General features: G+C 45.2%; 2 protein-coding genes across 7 annotated transcripts in view; both read left to right on the top strand.

Annotated features, from left to right (window-relative positions):
• Window positions 1–27,866, top strand: part of LOC310669594 (uncharacterized protein) — a 570,356-nt gene that overhangs the window by 407,896 nt on the left and 134,594 nt on the right. The window lies entirely within an intron of this gene.
• POMT1 (protein O-mannosyltransferase 1) lies at window positions 367–27,864 on the top strand. 6 transcript variants are annotated; one of them, XM_083423621.1, is made up of 20 exons: window positions 367–469; window positions 2,035–2,179; window positions 2,950–3,056; window positions 3,921–3,971; window positions 5,382–5,528; window positions 6,814–6,925; window positions 8,865–8,930; window positions 10,353–10,446; window positions 11,512–11,667; window positions 12,415–12,545; window positions 13,594–13,689; window positions 15,903–15,995; window positions 16,717–16,813; window positions 17,709–17,801; window positions 18,666–18,786; window positions 19,977–20,074; window positions 21,780–21,893; window positions 23,097–23,223; window positions 23,963–24,140; window positions 25,652–27,864. In XM_083423621.1, exons 2-20 carry the CDS (start codon window positions 2,058–2,060, stop codon window positions 25,824–25,826), a joined length of 2,178 nt encoding a protein of 725 aa, XP_083279747.1. In that variant the 5' UTR covers window positions 367–469; window positions 2,035–2,057; the 3' UTR covers window positions 25,827–27,864. The 6 variants fall into 6 exon arrangements, with proteins under 6 accessions (XP_083279747.1, XP_083279748.1, XP_083279746.1 ...); XM_083423622.1 differs by having other exon boundaries at window positions 367–428; XM_083423620.1 differs by having other exon boundaries at window positions 467–600.

Here is a 27,866-nt window from a genome sequence, read left to right on the forward strand (position 1 = left end):
CTCCTAAGCTGGGTTTATTTTGAGCCCCACTGAAATCAATGGGATGGTGTCATGACTAATTTGTCCCATTGATTTCCACGGGATCTAAGTACAAGCAGCAACCGTTTAATCAAGCTTGGGGAATCTGACCCTAATGTTTACAGGCGAGATCCATGCCATACATTTAAAGAGCTTGAATCCCCGCGCTCCGGAGGATCATGGGAATTGTAGTTCCTCTAACGGAGCAACGATTCCCACCTACTCTAATAAACTACAGTTCGTATTAATCTTTGGGAAATGCGCAACTTCTGCGCAGAAGGCATATTAGGCCGTATCTCTGGGTTGCTATGGAAACAGCCGCCCTTTGCCTCTCATCCCGCCCACCTCGGGGTAGTGCTGGTGACGTCACATCCTGCCTCGCGTCCTCCTTGGTAGCTTTCCTGATGGAAGTGAGCCGTCTCTCGTGCCCCCTTCCCTTTTATTAAAAGTGGTACGGCCCAGGCTCCGCTTCATCAGTACAGTAAAGGCAGGAGGACGGCCGCATTTCTTGCGCGGGGGGGGGGTGAGGGGCGGGAAAGAGCGGAGAGGAAGGAAGAAAAGGTAGCAGCTTGCTGGCTTTGTGTGGGTGAAATTAAATTTCCATACTTCGTCTTGATTGGGGAGGGGCGGGGTTAAAAGATGCTTAGATATAAACGAGCCTTTTGTTAGGCGCACAGTCGTGTCCTGCTTTACTGAGGGACAGATCGGGGGCGAGAAATGCGGTTTTTAAAAAATAAAATGCGCGCGGGTTGGGGGTAACAAGGGGAAAGCGACGCACGTGGAGGGGAAAGGGAGGTTAATCTGGGAGGGGGACATAGGGAGGAGGCCACTTCAGGCAAGAGGAAAGATTTAAGTGGAGCCTCCTTGTCCAGCTGCAGAATATATTTGATGCTGAGGGAACAGAGAAGTAAGGGAAGGGTTTTCCAAAGTTGGGTCTCCAGCTGTTTTGAGACTACAACTCCCATCATCCTAAGCTAGTAGGACCAATGGTCAGGGATGATGTGAATTGCAGTCCAAAAACAGCTGGAGACCCAAGTTTGGGAAACCCTGGAGGTGTCTTTTGCTTAGGGCCATATATTTGCATAAAATATGCACCTGTTGGGGTGTTTGTGTGTGTGGACTGTATATTATATCCAGTGTTAATCATAGCCATAGCTGTCAACTTTCAGATTTGAAAATAAGGGATCAGCAGCCTCGAAAATAAGGGATCAGCAGCCTCACCTGTCCCGGGGACAGTCTACGGGATATCTAACAATCCGGGACAGCAGCGGGAAACGGCACTGGAATAAAGGAATTTCCTGCAAAAAAAGGGAAGGTTGACAATTATGGTCATAGTAGACCCATTGAAATGAATGGCATGACTAATTTAATTTCAGGGGGGCCTACTCAGAATAAAAAGAATGACCTGGGCTGAAAAAATAAGGGAGAAGATGATATCGGAGATACAAAGCTGCCTTCACAGTCTAACCAGTAGTCCATCTAGCTCACTGTTACCCAATTTTCCAAACTCTGTGCACCATAAAATACTATTTTATCAATCAAAGGTTTTGGGTGCACTCCTGTGCACATTTACTAAAGAGTGAGCCCACTGAATTAAGTGATGCTTATGGATTGCAGATTTAGTGAATTAAAAGGTGAGCCCAAAGCATCCATTCACAGATGCCTGCATCATATCTGCCTTTTTCTAGTAAGCTGCTTTTATAGGTGGACAGTCCAGAGGCTGTGACTCATGGAAAAGCATAGGTTTCTACACACACACACACACACACATCTGGGCAAGAAAGAGGTATCACTTTTCAAGGATGTATTCTAGTAAGGCCAAAACACCCAAGGAGGTTACAGAGCAGGGATGGTGAAATGAAATGTGACCTGGAGAGGAGGTGTGACTTGGAGAAATCCTGAGACCAGGAAGACAAGCTTCAAGGGCTGCATTTGGTCCCTGGACTTGAGGTTCCCCACTCCCCCTTCTGGAACGATATTCTTTTAAATAATGACAACAGCTCTCTTTACTTTTAGACTTGACAAAACTGCCGGGCAAGATGCTAGAATTCCTGAAGCACCCAATTGTATTTTCCGTGCAGATCAACATGAATCTGGTGGTTTTGACTGTGGTGGGATTATTAAGCCGGTTGTGGGCCCTGTCCTACCCTCGTGCTGTGGTGTAAGCAAATTCTTTGGTTGTTTATATATATTTTTAATGACAGTGGTTCTCCTGCACCCCAAGATCCAACTCCGTTGTTTTGTTTTGCCCTTTGTGTAAGAACACCATGTAGCATTCTGTGGAGGCCACCACTGGAGTTGAAAGGCAGACTAAACATATTTTACTGAGTGAATAAAGAAAATAAATCAACTGAATAACAGGCGGGTTCCTATCCTTTAATAATGACATCCTAAATCTGCAGCCTAGGTTACACTGCCCCACCTTCCATCTTCTCCAGGATTTTCTTCCTCTTTGCAATTTGCAGCCTACCCAGTCAAATAGAACGTTACATAGGAGGTTGCTTTGTATGTCAGACCACTGATCCATCTAGCTCAGCAGTATGTCTGCTGTATTTCAGATGGGAGTCTCTCCCATCACTACCTGGAGATGCCAGGGAATGAACCTAGAGCATTGTGCATGCAAAGGAAACAATTAATGAGCTACTGTCCTTCCTAAAACATAGTAAGCTGCCCTGTACCAAGTCACACCATTGGTACATCTAGCTCAGTTACTGTGCATACTAACTGGCAGCAGCTGCCCAGGGTTTAAACATGAGTCTCTCTCAACCCTACCTGGAGATACCAGAGATTGAGCCTGGAGCCTCCTGCCAGCAAATTTGTTGTCCTTTGCTGAGATTGCTTCAAAACCCACAGTCATTCACACTGACAACCCAGTTCCTTGCCCAGCTACTGAGAAGTTCATGTGCTTTCTGCTTGCTTGTGGCCTTTCAGCTTTGATGAAGTTTACTATGGCCAGTTCCTCTCTCTATATATGAAGCGGATCTTCTTTGTGGATGACAGTGGCCCACCATTTGGTCACCTGCTTCTGGCCTTTGGAGGTAGGGATGAATCTCATTGAGCCCGTATTCATTTCTCCTTTGCCATGAGAAAAATAGTTGTGAAGGTTCAGCACAAGGGAACAGCGTTACAGGTTTAGAAGCTAGCTGATGGAAGATTCAGAATGGGTGAAAGGGGAGGGACCTCTTTAACACCATGCATAGTTCAACTATGAAATTTGCTCCCATGAAATGTAGTGATGTCCATCAGTTTGGATGTCTTTGAAGAAGGATTAAACAAACCATGGAGGATAAGGCTATCAAGGGTTACTAGCCATTGTGATGTACTGTAGGAGGCAACATGCCTCTAAATATCGCAGGTGGGAGGAGTACTGTTGCACCCTGGTTCTGCTTGCAGGTTTCCTGTGGGGGCAACTGGTTAGCCACTGTGAGGACAGTCTGCTGGACTAGTTGGGCTACTGGCCCGATCCAGCAGGGCCCGTTTTATTTTCTTAATATTCTTATGATTATCCATACCTCTCCATGTGCTGCTTCTACTGCTCTTCATAAAACAAAAAAGCAGAACACCAAACAGTGAATCCAAACCGTCTATATCTATATACCCAGTTTCTAGAAAAGTGTTCCCTTTGTTATGAATAATATGAGAGAGAGAAAGAACTTGCATGTAAACCAGTATACTTATATATATGACTGATCTGTTTGATTCTAAAATAGTTTGGGCTCTGTTGAATTGCCACTTTACACAATTTTACATCAAATGCCCAGTGACTTATACACACTCTTTAATAGTGCCCTCTTATGCATCACAAGCAACTACCATTGTTTCCTTAGCATAAGTATTTTCAGGATTGTAACCTTTGTATATGTGTGTGTGGCTGAAATCCTCTTTCCTCCCTTCCATTTTAGGTTACTTGGGTGGGTTTGATGGCAATTTCTTGTGGAACAGAATTGGTGCAGGTAAGAGGTGTATCTGGTTCATCACAGTATGTCTGAGCTAGCTGGAAGTTAATTCCTTTTGTGGAAGGGTACATCTCAAAAAAGAAAGCAATAGCTTTTTCGTTTGAGTTACCAACAGACACATGTGAAAGAGGAACAGGTATAGGGTTGTTTCTTCCAGTTGTCGAAAAGCTTTGTTCTCCCACCCCTCAGCCTCTGGGTTGAAAGTACATCTTTGCCTTCTCCCCCACCCCTTGCAGCCTCTGACAACTGTTCTTTTAAACTTTGAAATATATTCTGATAAGAGGCCAGGGTTATCTCCTGATTGACATAAGGGCCTCTCCAGGATTGTGCACAGCCTAATTTTGAAAGCATGAGGGGGAAGTTGCTTCATGATTGACATGTTCCAGTTAATCAACAGTCTGTGCAGCCTGGCTCTAAGAAGGGGGTGGAACTGCTTCTGGAGTAGCTAGTTGATTTTTTAAAAGTTTTTCTGCACTGAACCAGAAGAACAGCTGCTGTCCCGTCCTCCAGATTTTGTGGAGGCAGATGCACGTCTTTCAGGTGGGCTTCCAAAGCAGTTCATCTGCATGCACTCTTGAATGGGAGCTGGATGTAGATATAGCATAGTAGGGTTGGAAGAGAGCTCAAGGATCATCTTGTCCAACCCCTGCAATGCAGGAATCACAATTTATGAATCCCTGACATACAGGGATGTTTAAAAACCTCAAGTGAAGGAGAGCTCAGTGACAGAGATATCTCAGGAAGGGAACCTTTCTGTTCAATCCTAATTGTGAGCAAAAGGCAGTGAGTTGTATTCAGTGTCAGTAAAACCACTGAAATTGATGGGTGTGACTAACTCGGGAGCAGCAACTTCAATGGCTGTGCTCTGAGTAGGACCAGCATTGGATACAGCCCAAAATACTAGGTATGTGAAGTTTAAGCTTGTTCTTTTTAGCACACCCTTCCGCAACAACCCAGTTTCTTCCAGATGTTGCCACCTGCAAGTTCCATTAACTAGATATGTAGAATGGTAATGTAAATTTAAATCTGTTTTTAGCTAATCATTTTAATTATTCTTTGAATGTTTCAAATAACTATTTTTAACTGTTTTATCGATAGTGTTATTTTTTTATTCTTTTTGTAAACCTCAAGCAGTTGTTGAGGTTTTTATGAAATATGAAATCCATTATAAAATATGGATTTTATGAAATAAATAAATGACCCCCAACCAGCACAGTTCCATTCCCATCAGCCCTTGCATCACTGGCTGGAGATGGTGGGAGTTGTGGTCCAAAAGCAGCTGTGTTAGCTGGGGGTGGTGGTGGTTGCTGTCCAATCCATCTGGAAGGTGTCAGGTCAAGGGGGAGGCAGATGGCCATGTGGTGCTCAGTAATTCCTGACGCTTGCTTGTGTCCTGCTCTGTTTCAGAATACAATCCCACTGTGCCAGTTTGGGCCCTGCGGCTGCTACCAGCCTTGGCTGGTGCCTTGTGTGTTCCTCTGGCATACCAGATCCTTGTGGAACTGCATTACTCACACTTTGTTGCTTTTGGAGCTGCCCTGCTGTTTCTGCTGGGTAAGGAATTTCCCCCTTCAGCTGTTCTTCTTATTGGGTGCTGGTCACCATCCCTAGAAAGTATGCACACTTTGTAAGCTGCCTTATACAGAGTCAGACCGTTTGGTCCATGTAGCTCAGTGTTGTCTACATTGACTGGTAGCAGTTCTCAGAATTTCAAGCTGCCCTGCCTGGAGATGCCAGAGATTGAACCCGGAACCTTCTGCATGCAAAGCAGATGCTCTACCGCTCTTTGTTTATGGTCAGAGCTCTTTACTCATGCTCAAACTAGTAGGTTTTCACAGAGCTTTGATTTCTTTATGTAAGCTACAATCGTAAACAAGAGTAGCCCACATTTATTTATATTCTGCCTTTATCTCCAAGGAGCTCAAATTGGTGTACATAGTTCTCCCCCTCCTCATTTAATCCTTACAACAACCCTGTGAGGTAGATTAGGCTGAGAGGCCGTGACTGGCCCAGAGTCACCCAGTGAGCTTCATGGCTAAGTGGGGGATATGAACCTTGGTCTTCCATGTCCTAATCTGACACTGCAGCCTCTGTACTAAACTGCTTCTGAAGCATAAGGAGCTGCCTCCTGCTGAGCCAGACCTTTGGTTCATGTAGCTCAGTACTGTCTATGTGGACTGGCAGCAGCTCTCCATGGTTTCAGGCACAGGATGATTCCCAGCTCTACCTGGATATGCCGGGGATTGAAGCTAGGATCATCTGCATGTAAGGCAGATTACTACATCTCCCATCAGCCCCAGCATGGCCAGTATTTTGGGATGACAGGAATTGTACATCACGTTGGCTTCTCTTGAAATAATGTAAGGGAAGTGCATACTACTGAGTTGTCCTCTATGAGGAAGGTATGCATGAGCTTTTTATTTCTTTGAATATGACAGTCAGATCCCACTGAATGAGATTAGCCAAATGGTCAGTGTTTTCCTGGTGCCTGATCATCAGGCAAACATGTCTGAAGAGGGTGTTCTATATTTGGGATACCCTAACAATTTGTGCACTGTTTTTAGAGCAGGGGTAGCCAATGACATGCCTTCCAGGTGTTGTTGGTCTCCAACTCCCATCAGCTCCAGGTAGCATGGCCAGTGGTGGAGGATCATGGGAATTGGAGTCCAACAACATCTGGAGGGCATCATGTTGTCCAGTTTAGAGCATTGGGTTTTTGGAATGCTTCGTTTCCCCAGATTTAAAGACTCATTTTGACTTGTTTTCACCACTTTTGAGTGAGGGTCAATCACTTTTATTCCAGCTAAGGTGTTCTCTCTTCCTCCTCATTTCCTAACAGAGAACTCCCTGATCACTCAGTCCAGGCTGATGCTACTGGAGTCCATTTTAATCTTTTTCATCCTGCTGGCAGTTTTATCTTATCTGAAGTTCTACAACTCTCAGAAGCAAAGGTAAAAGGTGGTACAGAATTCTTTTCAGTAAATAAAGTAAAGTAATTTGACAGTAAGACATATAGTGACCATTGTTGGCTGATCCAACCGGAAAAAGTGGAGACTTTGGTATAAGCTTTCTGAGTTAGATGGGATTTTTTAAGCCAATTGTAAAAGCAAGGAGTAGCTGTGGATTCCTAGTTCCTTTCCCTGGCAAAGAGAAGAGCAAAGTGAAGCTGGTGCATATCTTTGTTTCATAAGCTGGGACACACTAACGCAAACTGAGCCGGTGTGCACCTCTTGAGGTTTTAAATTTGTGCTAATTGTTGTTGCATGTAAATAAATATATAGCAATGGATATATTGCCTTGCTTAGAAGGGTTCTGTGTGGTGCCTGAGCATTGACTGGAGGGGTGTGGAGGGACTGAATTGACACTCAAATTCATTTTATTCACCCAGTCAGATTTCTAGCCTGAGGATGTATTTACTTACTTCTGTCTCTAACTTATTTCTTAAAAAAGTATATCCTGGCCTTCATTGCCCACTTGGCCACTGTGCCTGTGTTTGTCTGATGGACATGACTGACACCTATGTAGACCATGCTGAGTGTGCAAGCTAGACTAGGAACATAAGGAGCTGCTTTACACTGAGACAGACCTTAGGTCCATCTACTGCCTACAACGACTGGCAGCAACTCTCCAGGAGACAATCTTGGCTGTCTCTTCGTGGAGACCCAGGTCACTGAGCCTGAGCTTCCACAGCCGCTGCCTGCCATGAACCACCAATGGCAGGATGGCAGCAGCAACAGCAGATATGTTCTATGCTTATGATAATTATTTTGTTCACTTGCTAATTACGCTGTTTTAAATGTGTATTTTATATCTGACTTCCATTATCAATGCAATGCTTAAGATAAAAAAAAAATGTTGGGGTTAATTTTGCTGCATTAAAGGAGCAACCTGGCATGTATGATCCGGCTGAGATTTTTGCATTGCAGGGAGTTGGACTTGATGACCCTTGGGGTCCTTTCCCACTTAATGATTATATTCTGTGTGATTGACATCTTTTGTAATGTTTTGTTTTGAAATCTTTTAAGGTAATATTTAGTTTCCTGTTAATTTCAGCCATACCTTGGGTTACAGCTGCTTCAGGTTGCATTTTTTCGGGTTACGCACCCGCTGAAACCCGGAAGTACTAGAATGGGTTACTTCCGGGTTTCGGCGGTCGTGCATGCACAGAAGCACTAAATCGCGTGTTGCACATGTGCAGAAGCCCCGAATTGCAACCTGTGTGTGAGCAGACACGCTGCTGCGGGTTGTGAATGCTGCGGGTTGCGAACATGCATCCCGCACGGATCATGTTCGCAACCCGAGCGTCCACTGTATATTGCTTTGAGTGTATGCTTGACTTGCTTCAGTAATGTTTTATTCTGGATTGTTTCATTTGGTGTTTTTAGGTAGGTTGTAAACCGCTTTGAGATTCCCCCCCTTAAAAATATAAAGTGGTATAGAAATGAAAATAATAATAATAATAATAATAATAATAATAATAATAATAATACACCACGAGATGCCAACCAGGATTGAACCTCTTCCAGTGAGCTATGGCCCTTTCCAAGAATATAGGAAGCAGCCTCATACAAAGTCACACCTTCGACCCTTTTAGCTCAGTATTGTCTGTGCTGATTGGCAGCAGTGGCTCTCCAGGAATTCTTCACTGGGACATTCCTAGCCTTACCTGGAAATGCTGGGCATTGAACTCAGGACCTTCTGCACCCAATGCAGATGCTTTGCCACTCAGAGCTGATATTAGCCAGAGTGCCCAAAATTGCACAGCAGCCACAGACTTTTGCTTTTCATCAAGCACTTACTCAGAAGCAGTTAATTGTGATGGGTTTAACTGTTTGCCTATTATATATTTATATGTGTGTGTGTGTTTTAATGATGTCTTTCTTCTTCGAGCCCCTTTTCTGGAAGATGGTGGTTCTGGCTCTTGCTGACAGGACTTTGTTGCTCCTGTGCAGTTGGGTAAGCATTCAATTTTTCCTCTGTCTCCTTTTTCTATTGTACAGTAATTCTCTCCCAAGTTGTTCTGAGTAGGGTTTATCTTAAATTTCCTGCTTCATGATGATTCCTGAATTCCTTATTTATGATTGTGTGTTTTGCTTTGCTTTGCTTTGTTTGTTTTTTTGTTAAATATTTATATGCCAGTTTTACAGCATTTCTTTATAAAAGCAGCTTACAAGAGCAAGATGAGAAATTAAAATAATGTAAAGGCAATAAAAACAGAAAACAATAACTAGAAAATATATCGGCCATCCAAAATTGGGGAGAGGGGGATGGGGTAGATTCCTTTATGGAGAAATGTCAATGGCCTAATAAAAAAAGAAAGGTTTTCTAGCCCATTTGGAAGGCAAACAGTGGCCTCATTTAATGTTAGGAGAACAATCTATTATAAACCTTGTGCTCACATGCTGCCTCCTCTCTTTTGGGACCTCAGCAAGTTTCCAGTTACATTTTAGATCAACCACAGTTTAACATTACATCTGCTCTCTAAACTGTGCCTAATCTTAACCACCATTATTGAAAGCAAGCCAGCTTTATAACCGATTGCTTATGGAGAGGCCACATCACAAATAGTTGAAGCTTTGGCAATGTATTCAATGATTCCTTTGACAGAGTCCCCACATAACCTTTCTTTTTGTATGCAATTGATAGGTAACATGCTACAGGATTTCTTGGAATGGATCAGCATTATTTTACTACAATGTAATAACATACTCTATTGACATCTATGCCTGGGTTCAGTTTAGGTTTTAGGTTAGTCTAAAGCAGAAGCTTTATAAAGCTTTGACCAGACTGCGGGAGGCAGTGGAAGACAGGAGTGCCTGGCGTGCTCTGGTCCATGGGGTCACAGAGAGTCGGACACGACTAAACAACAACAACAACAACAACAAAGCAGAAGCTTTTAAACATCCCTTGTGGCAGAGTTGGAGGTTGGGATGGTTGCACACAAGCCTAAGTCTCCTCTTTGTAATGCTAAACCATAGCTTAGTTCTATGTGCAAACACAACCGTTTCCCTTTTTCATAGAGCTGTTCCCCAGCCTGAGGCACAGTTGCAAGTACTTTAATTTCTAGCTGTTCATACTGAAGAGAAAGGTAACTGAAGCATATCCTAGATTGCTGCCTGTGGGACTAATTTGGCACAAATTCAAAGGCTCTTCCTGAACAGCCAAGAAATGTTCCTGCATACATCTTCCATTCATTTTCCAGGGAGTTATGCAGGAGACGGTTCTCTTGGACTTTAATCTTAGATTGTCAGTGACCTTTAAAAGGTCTGAATTCAGCTCTGCTCTGTTTGGGAACATTTCACACATTTTAAATAATTTACATTTTGGTAGGTCTGAGTGGTTTCATTGCTATTTATTTATTGATTGCTGCATTCACAGGGTGAAATATATGGGCCTCTTCACGTACATCCTGCTTTTGGCCATTGCAGGAGTCCACTCCTGGCAACTGATCGGTGACCAGAACTTGCCCAATGTAAGTAGCAAAGTGCCTTGTGTATGCGTTGCCCGCCTTTATAACAGGAATAGCCAACATGGGGCCCTCCAAATGTAGTTGAACTATAACTCCCATCAGCCTCAGTCAGTTTAGCCAATGGCCATGGATGTTTGGAGCTATTTTTATTTATTTATTTATCAAATCAAATCAAATGAATAAATTTAATTTTTATTTATTAAATTTGTATCCTGACCTTTCTTCCAAAGGAACTCAAGGAGAGCAGGCATCAAAGTGTTAAAACAACACACAATTTAAAGTAACAGTTATACAAAACATGACAGAAACCATGAACAGCATTGTGATTTTAAACACACACACACACACTTGTTAAAGTTTCCAGGGCCACTTTGGAAAGAAATTCACTCAGGGAACCAAATCCATCCTGTGTCGCAATGACCACCAGCTTTCACAGCCTCAAAATAAGATTCGACTTATTTATTTATTAAAATTTATATACCGCTTACAAGATCTCAGGGCGGTTCACAGAATAAAATGCAAAATAAAAACACAAGTAAATACTGTATTTTTCGCTCTATAAGACGCACCAGACCACAAGACGCACCTAGTTTTTGAGGAGGGAAATAAGAAAAAAAATATTCTGAATCTCAGAAGCCAGAACAGCAAGAGGGATCGCTGTGCAGTGAAAGCAGCAATCCCTCTTGCTGTTCTGGCTTCTGGGATAGCTGCGCAGCCTGCATTTGCTCCATAAGACGCACACACATTTCCTCTTACTTTTTAGGATGGAAAAAAGTGAGTCTTATAGAGCAAAAAATACGGTAATTAAAAGCAACAAATTCGTGTAGGATAAGGCTATCCATGGCCGCTGGTATTACCTCCAGACTCCAGTTACTGCAGAACAGAAATGGGAGAGGGGCTATTGCCTTCCTGCCCAGCCTGTGCATGTACTGGAGGCATATGATTGACTGTGGGAAACAGGAAGCTGGAATGAGATAGGCCTTCAGTCACATCCCATAGGGCTCTTCTGAGTTGTTTCTAGGTGTGAAAAGCAATCTTTTTTAGGGGGTGTTTCCTCTTTCCTCCTAGATGTCCCTGCTGTGCCACTTGCTAGCCAGAGGTCTGGCCCTCGTGATCCTCCCAGTAGCCACATACCTGTCTTTCTTCTACATCCACTTGGCTTTGCTGTATCGCTCAGGGCCACATGACCAGATCATGAGCAGTGCTTTCCAAGCGAGTTTGGAGGTAAGGAGTGGGAGAAGGGGCAGGGGCTGCAGAGGCAGGGGAGGGTTCTTTTTCAGAAAGAATGCACTAAGATATAAATTTGTAAAGAAAATAATTGTTGTTCACGTGCTTTTATTGGCATTGTCTGTTTTGCTGGAAAATTGGCTTGTTGGAGTTTTTGAGAGCCCTGTTAACTATGCAACCATTTCTGGATCCTGAGCTATGTTTTAAATGAGTTCAATCCCATCTACAAATGATTCAACCATTGAGCATATACATGAAATGCATAGGAGCATAGGAAGGTGCCTTATACCGAGTGAGACAGTTGTTCCTTCTAGCTCAGTATTGATCCAACTAGTTCAGCATTGTCTCTACTGTATTTCAGAGAACAGTTTCTCCCAGCCTTTCTGGGTGATAAACGTGGGGCCTTCGGCACAGAAGGCAGGTCCTCTACTGACACTGAGCTACAGCCCTTCCCCTAAAGCATGGGAAGCTTCCTTATACCAAGTCAGACCATTAGTCTATCTAGCTCAGTTGTTTTCTACACTGATTGGCAGCAGTTCTCCAGCATTTGAGGCAGGGGACATTCCCACCTCTACCTGGAGATGCCATTGAAGATTGAACCAGGTATCTTCTGAATGCAAAACAGAGCTGCTGCCCTTCCCAAATAGAGGCTACTTAGATTCTGGTGTGTACTTGGGCATAGCAAAGGACAACATTAAAACCAGGTGTTTCCATTTGTTCTCCGCGTTTTGCGGCTCTTTCTAGGGTGGTCTCGCTCGGATCACACAAGGCCAGCCTCTGGAGGTGGCATATGGCTCCCAGATCACCTTGCGCAACATCCTGGGGAAACCCATGCCCTGCTGGCTGCATTCTCACAAGAATACTTACCCTATCAGGTGAGAGAGAGGAGAGAACCTTTGCCCTAAGTCAGGGTGACACAGAGGACATTGTGTCTGACTTTGGTGTCTCTATCTGGAGCAATACCTTAGTGAGATTTTTTGCTTCATTGAATTTCCAAAATGGCCTTTGGGTTGAACCAGCTGCCTCTGGACTTGTGAGTTTTGCAGTCATGGTATAGGTTTCTTTTGCACTGTGGGTAGTAGGGATAGGGACTTTGGGTGGTTCTTTCCTGCTTTTAGTGGACTACAACTCCCATCACTCCTGACAGTTGCCCATGCTGGCTGCAGGGGCTTTTGGGAGTTGGAGTCTAACAATAGTTTGAGGTCATCAGGTTGTGTTGCTGAACTACAACTCCCATCATCCCCATACCATTGGCCATGCTGACTGCAGGGGCTGATGGGAGTTGGAGCCCACTAACATCTGGAGATCTCCCAGATTCCCCAGCCTTAACTAAGGAGAGATATCTCCCTCTTTCCATGGAGGAATGTCTCTTCTAAATAGAAGCATTATTCTGTCTCTTGCAGATAATGCTAATTGTTAGATCAGGGGATTGGGTATCCTTGGTTTCCTGGTGTTGCTGGACTACAACTCCTGTCATCCCTGACTATTAGCCATGCTGGCTGGAGGCTGATGGGTGTTGGAGTCCAGCTACATCTGAAGGGCACCAGATCCCTTGCTCCTATCCTGTATAATCCACAGGATCACAGGAACTTCAGAAATTGTGATGACTACCCCCACCACCAGAGCAAGCCAACTTTTTTAATGCAGTGAGGGGTTTCCCCGCCTGCTGGGCTGTTGATTGAGATATACTCCCAGTATCCAAATCAGAGGCAATCATGCAGGAAATCACAGGAAGGGAGGCAGCTCATGTGCCCAGTTCCTGCTTGTGGGTTTTTCACAGGCGTCTGGTTGGCCACTGTGACAACAGGAGGGTGGTCTGATCTGGCAAAACTGTTCTTATGTTCTTAACTCCTGAATTATTGCCTGATGCATGTGATGCTTTGGGAGTGAATCTTTTCCACAAGTTCCATTCTTTACCCCTAGGTATGAAAACGGCCGTGGAAGCTCCCACCAGCAACAAGTCACCTGCTACCCTTTCAAGGACGTCAACAACTGGTGGATCGTGAAGGACCCTGGAATGTAGGTAGACAGACACTTCTCTAAAAAAGGGGTGGGAAGCCCCCTTTCCAGGCCCAGGGCTGCATTCTCTTTCTGAGCAACCTTTCCAAACTATGCAAGAGAGGAAAAAGCAAGAGATATTGCTTGATGCATTTTTACAGAACTGATGGGCATGGGGGTGCAAGATTTATTTTGGGGTTTTTTGTTTTTGTTTTTTAAGCACAAGGATCACGCCAGGTGTGTTTATAAGTTGGAATTGTAGATATGATCTAATGGGTTGAGAGTGGTCAGCACCTCACGTTGTGATCAACAGAGGGGCCCTCATGGTAGCTTTGCCTCACTCAGAAGCTTGGAGTGGTGACCCAGGAAAGGGCCTTCTCTGTGGCAGCCCCTCAGTTGTGGAATCCCCACTCGTTTCACAGAGGTCTGCCTGGCACTTTCACTATACAGTTGTTGGCAATTGCTGAAGGAGCGCCTCTTTTACCCTGGCCTTTGACTCCTGGGATACATATTTTTAGGACCCACCCTGGAACCTTAGGGTGAAATGTGAGTAATGAATCAATAGTGATGATGATGATGATGATAATGATAATGGTGATGATGCTTCTACTGCTCTCTAAAACCAGCAGTTATTTTGAGCTTCCTCTGGATTACCAGTTCTCTTAGATGTCTTTATTATTTTCTTGTATTTATCCCATGTACATCCTACCCTTCCTCCCAAAGAGTAAAATAAAAACATAGTTGAAACATTTTGAAATGTTTTTGAAAATTACCTACTCTCACAGTTACTAATTTCAAAGCTGCCTGGAAACAATATCCTTTCAGCCATCAAATGGTGAGGGTTTTTGAATCCCTCCTGAATGGGAGGCAGGTGTACCTCATTCCAAAAATGAAAGGACGCTGTCACTGGTCAATGCCAACCAGGCAGCATCCAGCACCACCACCAACAGGGCCTCCCCCTGCCAGTCAAAGGGCTCAAGATGGTTGATGTTAAAGGAGACACTCCTTTAGGTAATTGAGTCCCAAGCTGACTGCAGCACTGCTTGATTCCAGTGGTGGCTGGTGCCCACCGGGACTCATAGGGAGGAATTAAGGGAGCTGAACAGTAGATGGCGGCAGAGCAAATGACAGGCAGAGCCCACCAATTCTTTCCCCCGTACCCCATCCTCTAGGGACGCAAGTGGCACTGTGGGGTTGAACCACAGAGCCTAGGACTTGCCGATCAGAAGGTCGGTGGTTCGAATCCCCGCGACGGGGTGAGCTCCCATTGCTCGGTCCCTGCTCCTGCCAACCTAGCAGTTCGAAAGCACGTCAAAATGCAAGTAGATAAATAGGTACCGCTCTGGCGGGAAGATAAACGGTGTTTCTGTGTGCTGCTCTGGTTTGCCAGAAGCAGCTTAGTCATGCTGGCCATAAGACCCGGAAGCTGTACGCCGGCTCCCTCGGCAAATAAAGCAAGATGAGCGCTGCAACCCCAGAGTCGGTCACAACTGGACCTAATGGTCAGGGGTCCCTTTGCCTTTACTCCATCTTCTACAAGGGGCAATATGGAGACCAAGGAGGAGGAAGCTGACAGGCAGAACCACTCCCTGAGCTGGTTGTAAGTAAAAAGACAGGCAGGCAGGGGCTGGCTGAGGGCAGACTGAAGCTGGTGGGGCAGTTCCCTTATTTGTTGTAATGGACCATCTTCCACTGCTTGACACCCTCAGACATATTTCTCCTGGTTTTTTAGCCTAGGTTTGGTTTTCTCTTTCTTTTCTTTTCTTTTCTTTTTTCTTTTTTTTTTAAAAATGTCATGGCCGACTCTGTGGTTGCGGCGCTCATCTCGCTTTATTGGCCGAGGGAGCCGGCGTACAGCTTCTGGGTCATGTGGCCAGCATGACTAAGCTGCTTCTGGCGAACCAGAGCAGCGCACGGAAACGCCATTTACCTTCCCGCGGTACCTATTTATCTACTTGCACTTTGACGTGCTTTCAAACTGCTAGGTTGGCAGGAGCAGGGACCGAGCAACGGGAGCTCACCCCGTTGCGGAGATTCAAACTGCCAACCTTCTGATCAGCAAGTCCTAGGCTCTGTGGTTTAACCCACAGTGCCACCCGCGTCCCTTTCTCTTTCTTTTCTTGAACATTTCACTTACCTCTTTCCTGGCTAATTACTGGGACCTGCTCCATTTCGGTATTTCCAGGCCTGCCTGGAACTCCCCCTGTATCATCTTTGCCCATCTCTCAAAACAGGCAGCAGCTGGTGGTGAGCAACCCCCCTCGCCCTGTGCGCCACGGCAGCATTGTGCAGCTTGTTCACGGGATCACAACTCGCTACCTCAACACGTAAGTAGCCCTTGGCTCTCAGAAAGGTTGCTTCTGCCCCCAGCTGCAATGATTAAGCTTTGTTCAGATGGTAATTTACAGTAGACATCCAGCATTTTAAAAAGAGGAGATATCTGGCAGGCATGCGCAGGTAAACAAGAACATAGCTCAGTTGGTTAGAGTGTTGTGCTGACAATGCCACCGGTTGCAGGTTCAGTCCCCATGATTCTACTTGATAAGAAGAGCTTAGCTATTGAATCAGGGCAGAAGCATCCTGATTCCTGGCAACTGGTATCCAGAACCATACTTACTGCAAGAACAGAGGTAGAACATAGCCATGGTGGCTACTTGCCATTCGTATCCTTATCCTACGTGAATTTGTCAACTCCCCCTTTAAAGCCATCCAAGTTGGGAGCCACCGCTAAATCTTGATGAAAGCAAGTTCTGTACATAAAAGAGACAGATGGCCTTCAGGTAACCAGCACCTAAGCCATGAAGGGGGTTTAAATGTCAAAACCAGCAATGGGAAGCTGGTTTGGGGGTGGGGGGGTCAGTACAAGTTGCCAAAGCACAGCGTGTAACGATCACATGGCCCTGCTACCATTAAAGTAATTGAGCAGCTACATTTCCCCTTTTAACGGAAGTAGCTGCAAGGAACAGCACAGGTCAGGTGCTAAAGTAGCTCCGTGGAGAGGCTTTAAGGAAACTGCTCTGCATCTCTTTTATCCATCTGCCTTTACAGACATGACGTTGCTGCGCCCCTGAGCCCTCATTCCCAAGAGATTTCCTGCTACATTGATTACAACATTTCCATGCAGGCTCAGAATCTCTGGAGAGTGGTGAGTTGTTGATCGGAGGGAAGGGAATCACACACCCCATATTCTCCAATCTGAGATGAGCAAGGCTTCTTAAAGACTCTCCTCACAATAGGGATGGAAAAACCTGTCAATTTTAGTTTCTTATTTTGTATCACAATGATGGCTCATACATTCAGTTCAGCAACGTTTGTGCACACATGGGAGGAACAGGGTCTCTTTTGAAATACCCAGATGTTGCAGTGGGAGGAAGACCCAGACACCTGTACTCCTTCACTCACACCCAATCCTGCCTGCTTTGCACTGTCAAGGCATTCTTGGTGATGTTGAAATACTATCCTTCCAATGATTATATAATGCAAACATAGAATCAACATGTTGTGCATTTAAAACTGAACGTTTAGAGCAGGGTTGTGGGGAACCTCAGGCCTGGGGCATGATGTTGACCTCCAGACGTCTCTGGCTGGTCATCAGGATTCTTGTCAGGTGACACCCCCTCTTGCTAAGCCACACTCCTCATTAGTCCTGCTCCATGCCCCTCTTCAGAGCTTTGCCTGGTTGAAATGTGCTCTTGAACTGTGATCATGTTTCTTCCTTGCCAAAGTGAAGAATAGGCATTTGTGTGTGTGACATTGGAATAAATATATCCTCCTGTACAAAGGTGAAATTTACATTCATGGCTCCTCCCACTACTGGCATGTGTCCCTTAGAAGCTTGCGCAAAAGGAATGTGGCTCCCAGGCTGAAAAGGCTTTCCCAGCCCTGTTTTAGGGGGAGAGGTGAAAGGGAAGGGGTCTCTTAAACAAACCCACGTTAAATACCTGCAGGCTGTGTTTCTTGGCTGGAAAAGTCAACTCGGCTGCAAACAGCTCAACTATAAAAATGATCAAAATTCAAGTGATAACTTGCTATTATTGCAGGAAATTGTGAACCGAGACTCGGATACAGATGTCTGGAAAACAATCCTGTCTGAAGTAAGGCTTGTCCATGTGAACACCTCGGCAGTGCTAAAGGTATGTGGGTTTTGGAGTTTCCCCACCCCCAGAGCTTCCCACCAGGAATTGTGCAGAGGCACAGCAGGCAACCCACTTCATGACTTTGGGCTCCTGGAAGCCTTTATTCATTTGATTTATTACATGTGAACTCAGCCTTGCCCAACACGAGTCTTCCCCTGTGGCTTGATGGAGGTAGAAACTGTCTTTCATGCCTTGTTACGCTGCCATTTCTACGGTGATATACGCTTGGTATTTATTACCCCTGCTATGCAAAAATCTCCAAATGAATCCGAACTTCAGTGTCTAAAATCCCTGGTAGAGGACAAGGATCCTGAGATCACATTAAGGGTAGGCAAATTCCGTGTGATTGCCATAAAACTTAGGGAACAAGCTGTGCTATCATAACGATTAAGGCCTTAAATGATAATTTTAGGTTATATGTTAGTGACTAAGTTTTCATTTATATATTTTTTAACTGTTGCTATATCTGTATTGTCCCTGTTATACCTAATTGCAAATTCAAATGTATCCCTATTGTGGTTTATGACTTCCTTGATATTGTATGTGGGCTGGAATTGGTCTGTGACCGAAATAATAAAAAACTGCCTCTTGCGAGTGAATTCCGAAGCTATAACTCAGTGCTGTGTGAAGAAGGACTACAACTCCCATCAGCCCCTGCCGGTATAGCCAGTGGTGAGGGATGATGGATGTTGTAGTCCAGGAGCATCTGGAAGGAACCAGGTTGGTGGGGTGAAGCAGCACAGTTTGTGAACAGCTGTGCTGTGGGCTTCTTTGCATCACTATTGGCTGCTATAATTTTTGTTTTGGGAATGAAAGACAGCCGGCAGCCAATCAGTTTTCTCTTCTTTCCCTATCCTGCAGCTCAGTGGCGCATCTCTACCCGAGTGGGGCTATCGGCAGCTGGAGATAATCGGGGAAAAGATTTCTAAAGGCTACCACCAGAGCATGCTGTGGAACGTGGAAGAACACAGATATGGGAAAAGTCAGTTCAAAATCTAAACACCCTTTAAGACCATTATGCAGGGCTGGGAAAGTCTCCTGTCTGAAACCCTGGAGAGCTGCTGCCAGTTAGTGCCAACAGCACTGAGCTGATGTAGCATTGGTCTGACTCAGGTTCCTATTTAAAACCAGCTCAAGCATTACCCCAGTCAGGAGCAACCAGTAAGCAGCAATCAGGTCCTTTGGGTTCTCAGTAAATGGAGGGCAACAAACTCTTAAGGAGCAGAAGCAAGCTTTTTTTAACTGCTATAATAATAAGCATAGAAACAGCAAGAGGTGTTAGTATACAAAGTGAAGATAATTAAAAGATATAAGGGAATAAATTTAAAGATACCTGTCGTTTCTGCCAGTGAGATTCCCGGAACTGGTGACAGCTCCGCTCTTACTTAGGCCAAAATATGGCACTTTACCTGAGCAGTCTAAGCTGAAATCTCATTGCTGAGGCTGGGGCCTTATATGTTATTATTATTATTTATATTTACTGAATTTATATACCACCCTATACCTGCATCTGTAGAGGCCCTGTGCCCAGATTACGTAGTCTTTGATATACAGGTGCTCATGATGCCATCGTTTTCTCATCCACTTCTAAGGGTATGTCCTTGGAGTTCACACTTGGAAGTTGGCACATGAGGGAAGCTGTCCTCTTCCTGAACTCCCTGTTATATTCTCTGGCTGGCACCCTTGAACTTCTGTCATTACTTTCATTATAGCAAATATATAAACAATAGAAACTACAGCTACATCAGAAGACAGGAGAAGCACCACCTAGTGCCTATTTCTCGTGACACTACAGATTCAGGACCATGAGGACTAGAACCTTGTGTTTACTTTTAGGGAAAGGCCCATAGTTCAGTGGCAGAGCATTTGCCCTTTATGCAGAAGATCTCAGGTTCAATCCCTGGTGTCTCAGTTTGGGGCTGGGAGAGATTCCCTGCCTGAAACATTGGAGAGCCGCTGCCACTCAGAGTAGAGAGTATTGAGCTACGTGGACCCCAATGGTCTGTATAAGGCAGCTTCCTATGTTCCTTTGGAATGTGTTGCATCCAAGGACCTGCATGCTTTTAGAACTTTTATAAAAAAAGTGTTGTAGGGAAGCTTACTATTTCTCTTCCTCCCTCCCCTGCGAATCAGGTTATGTCTCAGACCAGTTTGTTTCGGCTTCTCTTCCAGGCCAGGAACAGAAGGAGAGGGAGGTGGAGCTGCATTCCCCAACGCAGATCAGCATCAGCCAGAACCTCAGTTTCATGGCCAAGTTCACGGAACTGCAGGTGAGAAGCAGAGAGAGGTTGAAGGCAGCAAAGAGTAGAGTGGAGGAATCTCCCCACTGAAGCCCAGTGCAGGAGTCACCCAGTTGAAGTCTTGCACCATAAAGAAGTCAGAAAGACCAGCCTGTTCCCATAGGAGAACTTGGCACTGAGCTCACCTGTGGAAAACCTCCAGGCAGTGTTGATGGGAGTTGTTCTCTAACCCGGTGCCCTCCATAGGTTTTTGAACTCCAGTTCCCATCAGCCCCAAACAGGGGGTGATGGGAGTTGTAGTCCAACAAGATCCCTGAAAGCCACAGGTTCCTCACCTTCCAGCTTCATAGGCTGACATAAATAGATTTTTAAAATGTTTTATTATTACTGTTTCACTTGCAGGTGGAAAATCCATTGTAAGGTGAATAGCTTGGGCATTGTGTGTGACTCACAGAAGGGGCTGGGTGGGCCAGATGAGCGGCTTTGGAGGCAGAAGACCCCAGGCCCAGTACCTGGTATCTCCATTTAAAGGATGTGAGATACCTGGGCTGGGAAATCCTCTTGCTTGAAAGCCAAGCACCTCATCAGCAGAGACACAGCACTGGGCTGGGTGGACCCAGTGGTCTTGCTGAGTATAAGACGCAGGGCCAGTGATGAGGCCCCTCTGGCCCTCCAGATGTCTCTGGACTGCAACTCCTTCTCTTCCCTTAAGGTTGATGGGACCTGTGAGGTCCAGCATCATCAGGAGGGTTGCAAACACCCCATCTGTGATAGCAGACAGAGGGAATGGGTCGTGGCTCATTTGTATCTATACGTCCTCAGCTTCATTCCTGGCATCTTCAGCCAAAAGGATCTCAGGTACCCGGCCTGGGAAGGACTTGAGATGCCTTGATAGCTGCTGACTCTGATTGTTTATTATTCTACTTTATATTTACTTTATTCTTACATTTACCAAATCATGGAGATCAGGGATTCCCCTATGGCTCAGATGCCCAGCTCATGCTTATCTGCCTCCAGTACGGTGGGCCAAACTTTATGGAATCTGCAAGAGGCTCCTGACTTGTTGAACTTCTGGCACCCACTGAAGACTATCCCCCCCCCCCCCCCGCCTTTAAATTCTATCAAGCATTTTAACTGAATCTTGATTTTGTCATTTTAACTGATTTTTATTTTTGTTGTATTGCATTTCTTATGCATTACTTAAGAGATGATTGTAAGTAAGGCAGTATAGAAGCTGTCCAGATAAATACATTATAAATATTTGTAGTTCCAGAGACTTCAAGATGGCATACATGGTTATCCCCTGTTTGTTGTTTGTTTGTGTATTGCATTTATATTCCGCCTGTTTCTCCAAGGAGATCAAGGTGGCATACACAGTGTCCCTGTCCCCCCATCCTCGTTTAATCCCCACATCAACCCTGTGAGATAGGTTAGGCTGAGAAACAGTGACTGGCCCTAGATCTCCCCTGAACTTCCTGTGGCCAAGTGGGGATTTGAACCCTGGTCTCTGATACTCTGACCACCACACCTGGGGATGCTGCTGAACTTTCTAACCTGTCTGTCCCCCAAATTGTCACATGGTTATCAAAAGTGTTTTGCTGGTGAGTAAGTTCTCATTCATAGAAATATATTGCCCTGCACTCATTAGTTTGCAGTGCTAATCAGGATTAGGCCAGGGAACTGGTTGTAGCTGTATTGCTCTGATAAGTTCTTAGTTGTCCTGTTCTGTTCTCAGTGGAAGATACTGACTCTGAAAAATGAAGACACAGAACACAAATATAGCTCTTCTCCCCTGGAATGGATTACCTTGGACACCAACATCGCCTACTGGTTCCACTCCACCTCGGGGGTAGGTTAATCCATTAACTAGCATTATTTATATATTGTCTTCCAAGAAAAAAAATGTTGTCTGGTTGGCTTTCAGTGTTAGGAAACTGCCTTACACTGAATCCAGCCGTTGGTGGTCCTAGCTCAGTATTGTCTTCACAGACTGGCAAGTGAACCTGGGTCCTCCATGCAAAGCAGGATTCTCTGTTGCTGAGCTTTGGTCCTCCTGATACATTAAAAAATACAATAAAGCCCCAAGTTTTAAAACCAGAAAGATTAAAACAGAGACTAAAAAGCCTTATTGGAGAGCAGCTGGACAGAGAGCCACAGAACTGGACAATAGACATAGCTTAAAAGGCCCTGTAGAATGAATTTGGAAAACACTATTTTCCAAATAGTGGAATAGTTTCCACTATTTGCTGAAAAGACAGCAGACACGTCTTTCTACCTGTAGAATGACATGCCCACACCTTTTTACCGCATCCAGGGAACCACTGCTAAAAGTTTCTGTTTGACAGTTTGGACCTCTCTTGAGGACAGCTCCTTATTATGTGAGAAGTCTATCCAGACATGCTTTATGGGAGTCATTTTTGGCCTAAAGGGCGGAGCCTACATTTTCAAAGGCCTGGTCACCTGGAAGCAGTTTTCTACTTGCCACAGGCAATTGGCAAGTTGCAACCTTGTACAGGCAGGTTCCTCCTTAGTTTTAAAAGCCAGCCCCCACACACAAATGAATGATGCACTCCAGTTTTCAAATGTGAAGAAACAGATGCAAAAATAAAATAAAGACGTAGCTGCGATAAGACACTTCTAAGGGCCTCTTCACCTATTTATACTTTCTGCCAAGAGAAGCAAAAATTAATGTATTGTGTGCACCCTATGATTCTGCGGGAGTACAGAAAAAGGTAACATAGTAAGGAATGCAGCTTCCTGAGACTTAAAAAAGAACCCAGGCTTCTAGTCCTTATGGATGTGAAGTTTGCTTGGAAGTGTGTGGACTATATATTTTGAAATTTCAGAATTCAAGAGCTGTTTTCTCTCTCTCTCCACTGGATGAAAACAGCTTTAATGCACCTCTCCTGGATTAGGGGGGAAATGAAGGTAAATTGATGTCAGGGAAAATGGGAATTGCAGTTTAAAGCATCAGTGGGGGGGGGGGTCACCAGGATGGGGAGGGCAAATTCCACAGCAGTGCTTTTAACATTGTTGGTTATTGGTTCTCTAGGCCCAGATCCACCTTCTGGGGAACATTGTCACCTGGATGTCTGCCAATGCAGCCACTGCTGCATACGTGGCTCTGTTCCTGTGGTACCTGCTCCGGCGGAGACGGAATATCTGTGACATCCCTGAAGGTCAGATATTTCAACTATTATCCCACCTCTTGTTTGTTTATTTCCTTACCCATTTTACAACTCACAGCTCCAAACATAAATTTATATTCCCATAAACAGCTTGCAAAGTAGCAAGAAAAAAATAAACTGCAATTAAAAAAATACCACCACAACAACCCTGCAAGGTTGGTTAGGCTGAGAGACAGAAGCTGACCCATGATCACCCAGTCAGCTTCATGCGCCCGATGGTGGATTTGAACCTGTATAAAAATGACTGGGGAGAACGTGAGCTCCTCGGAGGAAAGTCATAATATAAATGGAATAGAATTAGCACTCCCTTATTAGTAAGGGCTGCAAGCTCAGTGGCAGAGCACCTGCTTTGCATTCAGAAGGTTCAGTCCTTGGCATCTCCAGGTAGGGCTGAGAGAGTCCTTTGCCTTAGACCCTGGAGAGCTGCAGCCAGCTAGTGCAAACAGTATTGCACCAGGTGGACCTACATTCTTACTTAATTCAGCACTTTGCTGGGAACACGTGAACAAAAACTCCAACTTTATTTTTAGGGGAAAGGCTGCAGCTTAGTAACAGAGCACCTGCTTTGCATGTAGAAGGCCCCGTATTCAATCCCCAGCTTCTCTAAATAGGCCTATGAATGTCACTGCCTGAAATCCTGGAGGTTTCCAGTCTGCGTAGACAGCAATGAGCTAGATCAAGCCATGGTCTGTTTAATGCAGCTCTCTGTGTTGCCCCTGTATCCTGACAGAGGCATGGTGGCAGTGGGTGTCAGCAGGAGGCCTCTGCGTGGGAGGCTGGGCCATGAATTACCTCCCATTCTTCCTGATGGAGAAGACGCTCTTCCTCTACCACTACCTGCCAGCTCTCACTTTCCAGATCCTCCTGATCCCTGTTGTCCTGCAGCACACCAGCGAATACCTCTGCAGGTATGACTTCTCTTGCCAGGATTGCTCTCTGCCAGGAGGCTTTATGTTACAGGGGCGTTGACAAGGCTTAGCATGTCCAGAGGCGGGTGGCAGTGGGGTCTGGAAACCCAAGTCCTACTAGCAGCAAATGAAAGGCTCAGTGTATGTTTAGCCTGGAGAAGAGCAGATTAAGGGGAGACATTATGGTTGTCTTCAAATATCAGAGGGGCCTGTTCCACAGAAGATGGAACTGCCTTGTTCTTGTTACTCCAGAGATCAGGATTCAATCCAGTGGCTGAAAACAGTAGGCAAGAAGGCTATAGTTAAGACTAAGTTGTTGGTTGGTTTATTATTTATAGCATTTGTACCCTGCTGTTCAGCCATAAAGGCTCCCACAGCGGCTTACATAATATCAAAACAAGGCACTCCCTACCTGCAGGTTTAAAAACACATAAACCCACAACACACAAGGGAAAGGGGGCAAGGAGGGAGGAGGAAAATAAAAACTCAAACACCAATTTCTAGACAGCTGTTCTGATATTGACCAGTTGCCACAGTTCAGAGGCAGGAAGTGCCTGGCAGAGTTGGACCTCCAGCACAGCTCTTCTTCCTCTCTCTCCCATTGAGACAGCCTGATGGAATGACTTTCCCCAGATGACAGCTGAGGGCCAGGAGGGCTGGCCTGTCTGTTGCAGTTGAGCTGATGGAGTGAACTCTGTTTCTCAGCTCTCTATGGTGATATAAGGGCTGTTTAGCAGTGGAACCGACTGCCTTAAGGGGAAGCAGGTCTCCTTTTGCTGGAGTTTTTAAGGCAGGGCTGGGCACTCCTCCATTAGGGATGCAAGAGTTTCATCTTGCACTGTGGATCCTGTACTGAACAGGGGCTTGGATCAGATAAAAACCCTTTCTTCCACATACTGTGGAGGAGACTTATGGGAGCAACTGTGGAGGAGCCAAGGGAGCAACTGTGTTGGGAGCCATTAGAAAGCTCAGTGTTAGAAAAGACTCCACTGCTTTGCTTGCAGGTGGTCTCCGCTTCTGTCCTCAGCATCTCCAGATGAGGCTATGAGTTGGCCCTGTCTGAAACATTGCCAAACAATGTTGACAGTACTGTGCTAGATGAGCCATTGGCCTGACTTGATAATATGGCAACTTATTTAAAGTAGCCCTTTATTCAGAACCATACACAGTAGAATCTTACTTCCGGGGGAGAGCTCAGCGGTAGAACACCTGCTTTGCATGCAGAAGGTCCCAGGTTCGACCCCCAGCCTCTCCAGGTAGAGCTGGGAAAGACGCCTCTCCAAAAGCCTGAAGAGCTGCTGCCAATCAGTGCAGACAACACAGAGTTGGATGGGTCAAGCATCTGACCCTGTATAAAGCAGGTTGCTACGCCCAGAATAACTGTGACTACTTATATAAATTCAAGTGATATCACTGCAACATTAAGAGGGCCAGAAGTTCATTGGTTGAGACAATCTTCCCTTAAACTGCTGGTTCATGTTTGCTTCAGCCTGTGTGTCTCTTCTTTATAGATCCAAACTCTCAAAGAGCATGCACAGTGCTCTTGTGGTTGCCTGGTTCTCTTCTGTTTACCTGACCTACCACACATTCCGACCGCTCACCTACGGGAAGCCTCCGCTCACCAAAAGTCAGCTTCAGGACCTACGCTGGAAGGACAGCTGGGACATCTTGATCAGCAAACACTAGTCTTGCAAGACGAGCAACAAACAGCCCCCTGGGCAACTTAGCCCACTGATCATGTCTGCAAACACATGTACTCTGATTGCTTGATGTGAGGACTTAGAACAGGGGAGGCCTGTCTTGTTCGCCCACCTGAAGCAAAATGGGACGGCGTCGGCCCTGCTGCAAAAACCTTGCTTACTGAGGTTGTGCAGCTGTGGGTTTTGGCAGGGATGGGTTGCCAGGGTGTTCCCCCATGAAGTGAGAGAAAAAAGAAAGAGTTTGGATTGATATCCCGCTTTATCACACCCCTTAAGGAATCTCAAAGTGGCTAACATTCTCCTTTCCCTTCCTCCCTCACAACAAACACTCTGTGAGGTGAGTGGGGCTGAGAGATTTCAAAGAAGTGTGACTAGCCCAAGGTCACCCAGCCAGCTGCATGTGAAGGAGCGGGGAAGCGAACCTGGTTCACCAGATTACGAGTCTACCACTCTTAACCACTATACCACACTGGATCTCACAAGTGTGTTGCAAGATCTTGCCAGAAGCTGCTACTGCTCCTCGCTTCTCCCATGGCGGGGGTGGAGGTGGGTACCCGTTGGGGTTAGAGGCAGGAATGGTCAGGCTGTCATAATTCCACTGTTCATTCAGCCTTGCCCATCCTGCCAACTGATGACCAGTTTTGACACCACCTTTTAAACTGAAATAGAATCATAGAATTGTAGAGTTGGAAGGGAAGCCAAGGGCTGTGTAGCTCAACCCCTTGCAATGCATGAATCTCAACTAAAGCACTCATGACAGATGGAGCAATGAAAACCAGTGATTTGGAGTCCAAAATTTGGGAGTTGCAGCATTTTGCTATTCTCTTATGCATTAAGCAACAGGAGAAAAGGTGGCATCAGAACTGGCCCACTTTAAAGCAATATTCCCACTCTTGTTTCCAGTAAACTAGAGTCCAGGAGGTTGAATGTGGTTGGCAGCCGAGTCCATCTCTTGCTGAACCTGGATCAAGTTCTGTGATTCTGTGGCACAGGCAAAGTCTTGTTCCTCAAGAGGAAAGGCTGATGGTCTCCAGAGAATGCAGAGAGTGCAGAGGCACTGCTGGGCAATGTCTCACTTTGGCGTTCTGTGATTAGTCACTGTAAATTATTTTATTTGCTTGTTGGAACTGTATGTGTCATTTTAGAATGAGGGTGGAGCACAATCAGTCAATAAAATGTAGACAAGGGAGGATAAATAATTGGAAGCTGGAGAGCTTTTAAAAAAAATAATAAGAAGAGAAACTTGGCCTAGAGTGCTAACAAAGCAGATGGCACAGAGTGATCTTCAACATATTCTTGTTTTAAACCCTGCCTTTTAGATAGAGCCTTCCTCCTTATGGAGGGAGTTTAATGAACTTTTTTTTTTGCCCTTCACCCTGAAGTGGACTGTTCTCCTATTGAGAGTATTTTGGGAGGACCTTCTCTTACAGGTATTACAGAAGTGGCACCTATACCTGCCAAACATGGGCCATCTCTGATTCTGCAAGCACTCCAACTCATCTCAAGCAGGGATAGGGAACCTGTTGCCCTCTGGGTGTTTGTTGCCGAACCACAGATCCCATCAGCCCTGGCTCTCCTTGCTAGGGCTGATGGGACTGTAATTCAGAAAACTCTGGAGGGCTAAAACTTACTCATGCCCACATTAGGAGCAGGGTAGTTTAGTATTGTAACAGAGAGTGGGAACCAAAAAGGGTGGAGGTGAGAAGTAGGAATGTTGCCATTTAGAGAAAGGCAGTATATTAATTGCATTAGAACAATTGCTCCCCTAAGAGCATCGCTCCTCCTTGGCACTGTGTTAAAACACACCTGAATACTCGAGACCAGCAAACTGCGAAAACTTCAGCTTTTATAGAGGTGGACAAACTTGCTGATGACCAATTAAGCAGGGGCATTTGATTAGCAGGACCTGCCTTCCTCTTAGTCCCTTAAGTCCTACGGAAGCAGTAAGGGTGTAACTTAAATTTTTCACACGTGGCTTCCCCATTTTGGTTTCATTTTTGTTAAATAAATCATGCTGTGTAGTATG

Source organism: Podarcis tiliguerta (genome assembly GCF_965153285.1).
Source record: "Podarcis tiliguerta genome assembly, chromosome: Z".
Lineage (NCBI taxonomy): Eukaryota > Metazoa > Chordata > Lepidosauria > Squamata > Lacertidae > Podarcis > Podarcis tiliguerta.